This window comes from Triticum dicoccoides, chromosome 1A (assembly GCF_002162155.2).
Source record: "Triticum dicoccoides isolate Atlit2015 ecotype Zavitan chromosome 1A, WEW_v2.0, whole genome shotgun sequence".
In the NCBI taxonomy this organism is placed as follows: Eukaryota; Viridiplantae; Streptophyta; class Magnoliopsida; order Poales; family Poaceae; genus Triticum; species Triticum dicoccoides.
This window is the reverse complement of record NC_041380.1, coordinates 335,849,603-335,855,139: the sequence shown is the minus strand read 5'-3', so window position 1 is coordinate 335,855,139 and position 5,537 is coordinate 335,849,603. Positions and strand designations below refer to the sequence as shown.

At 49.5% G+C, this 5,537-nt stretch overlaps 2 protein-coding genes across 2 annotated transcripts; one reads left to right on the top strand and one right to left on the bottom strand.

The window, feature by feature from the left end:
• The first annotated feature begins 1,219 nt into the window (after window positions 1-1,219).
• On the top strand, window positions 1,220-2,876 carry LOC119271559 (protein ROOT PRIMORDIUM DEFECTIVE 1-like). The gene has a single exon (XM_037553336.1). It carries the CDS (start codon window positions 1,323-1,325, stop codon window positions 2,448-2,450), a length of 1,128 nt encoding a protein of 375 aa, XP_037409233.1. The 5' UTR covers window positions 1,220-1,322; the 3' UTR covers window positions 2,451-2,876.
• A 1,330-nt stretch (window positions 2,877-4,206) lies between these two features.
• On the bottom strand, window positions 4,207-4,994 carry LOC119353069. Its single transcript, XM_037619653.1, has one exon. The coding sequence runs from the start codon at window positions 4,992-4,994 to the stop codon at window positions 4,209-4,211; it is 786 nt and encodes a 261-aa protein (XP_037475550.1). The 3' UTR covers window positions 4,207-4,208.
• Between the last annotated feature and the right edge of the window lie 543 nt (window positions 4,995-5,537).

Genomic DNA, 5,537 nt, shown 5'->3' with positions numbered 1-5,537 from the left:
GGGCCGAGCCCATAGTTGTGCACAGTGTGCAGCTCGCACAGGGCCCATAAATTTTAGGAGCCCCCAAAATTTTATTTAGGCCTAATGTATATTTTCTCCTGGGTGCTGGGCCGCTGGCACCTGGCGCTTTCGCGCAACTCCGCATGAGGCCTCTGCTCGATCAGAAACAAAACGGGATCGATCGCATACAGAAGAAATTGGCAAACGAAATGGCGAATCAGACCAGATCAAAATCGATCGCATCGCATCCAGAGGAAGCGGCGGGCGACATGACGACGACAGGCGAGGCAACGAGCCTTCTGATTTCCGATTGACTTTGTCTGAACTCTGATGAACATGTTCCTCTCGTGGTTTCCCCATCGCCAAAACAGGTACATCCACAAAACATGCTCCTTTTGCCGCGCTAGTCATGTGTGAACATGTGTAGGATCGATCGTGGAGGCCTAGAGGGTTCCCTTCTTGATTTGATATGAGTTAAACAATTCATCAATACATGCATAGTGCAGGCCCTGGTTTAGGTGTGTTAAGTACTCCTGCCGTCTGCCGCTAGCTTGTCTTCCTGATTAACTTTGGCTCCTAGAGTATTACTCCTAATTCCTAAATCCTAATTAACTTTTGGCAGAGATCGTTACTTTGTTAGAGATCGGTACTTGCCTCATTGATGAAAGATCACAATATACCAGTTTATCAGGACAGGACATGAGACTAGGTTAGTTAGACGGTTCATCTAATTGTCAAACATTGACACATAATCTCCAATTGTTATGTGCTGACTGCTGATGTATCACTTTAATTTTATTTTATTCATCTTTTGTATATCTTGTGTTTCAGTAATACAAATTTGAGTTATCATAGGGAGAAGATTGATTACGAGGATATCATGAAAGACTTCACTTCAAAAAATACTAAAAGAATGACGTTTGTTCAAATAAATATTATACATCGAAAGTTGAATAGGTATGATCTTTTATGTACCCAATTGTTATGTAAGACATTATATCATATACATTATGACTGCTCATTAGTTCATTTTTTCTAGTGAGCTAGGGCCCTACTTTTTAGTTTTGCACAGGGCCCCGGGTTTTGCCGGCCCGGCCCTGTTGCAATGTATTGCGCAGATGGGAAATATAATTCCAGGAATCGTTTGAATTTTTGCACATTCATCTCCAGAAAGAGATCTCGGCGCCGCATTTGGTTTTCGTTGGGTTTGGCGACGAAGCCCTTGGTTGGAGAGAGACGCCGCATCCATTTGGAGCCCATTAGGCCCATCGTTTTAGCGGCTTCACGCCGCACAGCGCACCGCCGCCGAGACCCCGACGCCGATGACGCTGCTGCCGGCGCGGCTGCTGCACGCGCGCGGCAAGACCACCGCGGCCCAGCACGTGGCGGCGCGGCATCTCGACCACACATTCGAGAAGCTCGTGGCCTCCAGCCTCCCGCTCGTGGCGGCGTCGCCGCTGCTCGATGCGCTCCGGGCGTCGCCCGAGCCGCTCGCGCTCCCGGACCTCGCCCGCCGCCTCCCTCTCCGCCTCCACCGCCGCGGCCCACTCCACTTTCTCCGCCTCTTCCCGCGCGTCTTCGACCTCCGCCCCCCTCTCCCGCTCTCCCTATCGCTCACCGCGCCTGCCGCCTCACTCCTTGCGGTCGCATCCTCCCCCGACGCGGCCGCGCGGATGCTCCACCGCCTCCTCGCCATGTCCGCATCCCGCTCCGTCCCTCTTCGCGCCGTGTTCCGCGTCTGGCGCGAGCTCGCTCTGCCCGACGACTTCGAGGATTCCGTCGTCGCGCAGCATCCCCACCTCTTCCGCCTCTCCCCCAATCCCGCCGAGCCCAGAACCCACGTTCTACACCTTGTCGCGGATCCGGCGAAGGGGGATTTCACTCCGGCGGTGGATAAGAACCGGCCGGAGAAGTACGCTTTCCAGCTGCAGTTCCCGCCAGGGTTCAGGTTGACCAAGGAGTACCGGAAGAAGGTGAAGGAGTGGCAGCTGCTGCCATATGTTGGACCGTACGAGGTAGTGGAGCAGAGGATTGGCGCGAGCAAGAGGGTATCGAAGATGGCGAGGAGGAAGATGGAGAAGAGGGCAGTCGGAATTGCACACGAGTTTCTGAGCTTGACAGTGGAGAAGATGGTGGAGGTGGAGAAGTTCAGTCAGTTCCGTAAGTGGTTTGGGATCGACGTGAATGTCAGGGACGTATTCTTGGATCATCCTGGGATATTTTACCTCTCGGCAAAGGGAAAGCGGCATACGGTGTTCCTGCGGGAAGCATATGATCGTGGCAAGCTTGTTGAGCCTAATGATGTTTCAGAGGCACGAAGAAAGCTTGTTGAGCTCATGCTCTTGCGTCGCCATGGCCTTGGGAACGCCAATTCTAATGCCAACATGTCTTCAAATGGCAATGCCGGTGCCAAAGAGAGCGATGACGATTTACAGGAACTGGAGCTCTAGTAGTGTGATGTATCTGTGAAGCTGCAGGACAGGACAACAAGGAGGTTGTGCAATTCATGGATATACTTGTTTAGTGTAACCTGTTAAGCAGGTGTTTGGCCCAACTTGGACGGCGCATATAAGTTAGTGGTGCAGATCCATATGATGATGACGATGGATGTTTCTTCAGGGATGGTGGTCAATTGGCATCATATGCTAGCCAGTATACTCAAAACTCAGATTACATCTCCCTGAGCTAGGCATGTTGGTAGGTCAAGAGTGAAGTTCAGTAGCACTTAGCTGATCGGTAATGTATCTTTATCCTGACTGAAAAAGTTTTGAAAGCTCATGTTGTGTCAATTAAGTTTGATAGGTCAAGACTCAAGACTGAACCTCAGTAGCACTTGGTTGATTGGTAATACATCTTAAGTGATGAGTTTTGTTTGAGTTCCTTGGTGTTGCTTATTGTTGTTTCGTCGTTGCGACATGCCTAATGAAGGACCTCAGTTGTGCAATATGCTAACCTAGACCAACAACTACAGTTAATTCTCAGTTTATCCACCAGATTATTCTTTCTGCAGGATAATTGTGTAGATGCAGGTAAGGAAAGCTTTGAATTGTTATTGGTATGATGCTTATTTGGGCTTTTCTGCAATCCACTTTATGTTTTTCCTAGTTTATCCTGAAATTTGAAAGTCCTGATTAAGTTGATAGGCACCTGTAAATATTTGAGATGGAACCTGATTTGCATTATATGGTGTATGTGCTTATGCAATTGTATACTGCATGTAGTTGGACGTCTTGTGTATTCTGGCTTATCCATGGACCATTGTAGAATATCATAGTTGGCACGTATGATATACGGAGTACAATCAAGTGCTCCGATAGAATATTCACTATTGTACTAAGAAAGCCTGGTGCATCTAGCTCCCGGATTTTCATGCTCTTCAATCTGTTCCGGTCGCCTTCTTGTTACTGACAAGTGCTTAATACACGAAAAAGTCCTTGCATATTCTTTCCCTTATCCTTCTAGCTTGATGATTTGTTCTTCATGTCAAAGTTTATATTTAATTTAACATGTCAAGTTGGCATCAAACAGGTTTATGCTGTAACTCGAAGAAAAGCTTTAGATATGAAGGTCCTTGACTCTTATATGAATTGTCAAATACCCCCTCCGTAAAGAGGAGGTACTACCTGGTTTCTCTGGGGATGGTCTGAACTGAAGCCAGTTTACAGAAACCAATGAGTTTGTCAGTGTTACTGATACTGACAGTTCTGAGCTGAAGGAGCTCAACTGGGGTGCAAATCATGGTATCCCTGATGCTTTGGAGAGGGCTACGGACAAAATGCAGCTATTCTTGAAGAGACAAAAGTTGTAGTTTTGCACAACTAGCTGTGTTTTCAGTTGTCAGTCTACCAGTTCATTATCTCAACTTATAAATCTGGATTTTGGCCAGGCTATTACTGCTGAGCTTTAATGTCGGGGTGTGATCGGGTTGTCCTGGTGCTATCTGCATTTAAGCTAGCAGGAAGAATTCAACCAGCCTGTAACATTATTCTCCAGTTTGTAGCAACAAACCTTTTTGGTGGCTCAAGGTTAATGTGACATGAAGGGAGGCGATTCTGTGCAAAAACAGATAGTACTACTTTAGAAGTCTGCAAAACTGAAACTACATACAGTATGCCACTGTTATCCTATACTACGTTTCTTCTACTGTCGTCACTGCCACTACATGTTTCCTGTTTTCCTCTTCTAACATCCTGACTGTCTATACAGGGTTAGAAGGGAGTAAGGATGTTCAGAAGTGAAACTCTAGAGTGCAGCAGTCTTCTGAAAACCTTCTCGCTCCCGGTCTCCAGCCCACCAATGGATTCCTCTAGCTTCTCTAGCCTCTCCAACGCCACCATCGCTGTCTCTGGTGCTGCCTTCTTGGCGGACGGCCTGATGCTCAGCCTGGCCAGCCACTTGTTTGAAGGCACTTGCATGTCCGGTGACATTGCTGCACACTCCATGAAGATGGCCTCCGATGCTTCCACAGTGGCCGCACCAACCTCTGCCACAATGTTGATCACCTCATTGTTCGTGGTATCCAATGGCCTCAACGTGCCCCTGGCGGCATGTCGCATCGTGGTGACGAGGCGGCACAGCTCCTTCTCTGTCCGCCTGTGTGCACGAAGCGATGCAGTGACCATCATGCCGTCCCTGCGCCTAGTGCCGACCTGCTGCTCCGCCACGCACTGCTTGAGCGTGACGAGCGTCGACAGGAATGTGCCGTAGGCGTCAACAAGCACAAGGAACCTTTCGAGAATTTGGTCGCAGGCTGCGGTGGCTGTGTGGAGTGCCGCCACAGCCTGCGGCAGCGCCAGGAGCTCACCAAGCGCTGCCAGGACGGCATTGACGAGGGCGATGCCGGAGGACTGACCGGCAGCTGCTCTGGCCGACCATGACCTGAGCGCGCGGATGCTGTCGTCCAGGTGCGCCAGCACGGGGTGCGGGTGTTCGCGTGGCAGGCTGGCCGATCGGGCGTGCGCCGTGGCAGCCGTCGTCTTCCCCGCTGGTCGCATTGCTAGATGCATCCTGTGATGAGTGCTCTCTGTTGGTACGCTGCGGCTGCTTGTCTCGTCGGTTTCTCGATGCGTTTGTGAGTGGAGCTCCAGTAGCAACTGGGGCAGCCTATAAATGGTTCGTGGCCGAGCTGGTGGCTCGCTCGAAGAAAATACGAAAGAAATCGGTGCCACTTGTGAGTTGGTGCGGCGCTAAACGAGCTGCTGTTTTCTGGATTCCGGCATGACGGCAAAACTGCTGGTTGGGACTTTTGGATACGTTGAATTCAAAACAACTCGCCTCCGTGCGTTAGAGCTTATAAAAATTATGGTCCTGTAGACGTTCCTATCAGCAACTCGTTGAACTAACGAGATGAGTACGATGAGCAAGCTACTTGGTACCATGAAGTACACGAATGTACATGATTATCATGTTCCCAACCCGTTTATTGGGAACTATTTATACGTTCAAATTTCATAACCTCTTTGTATGAACTGGGGAATACGAAGACAAATCGTGTCCTGTCAATCCTGTGGCATCGAATCGCTGGATTAACACCCTTT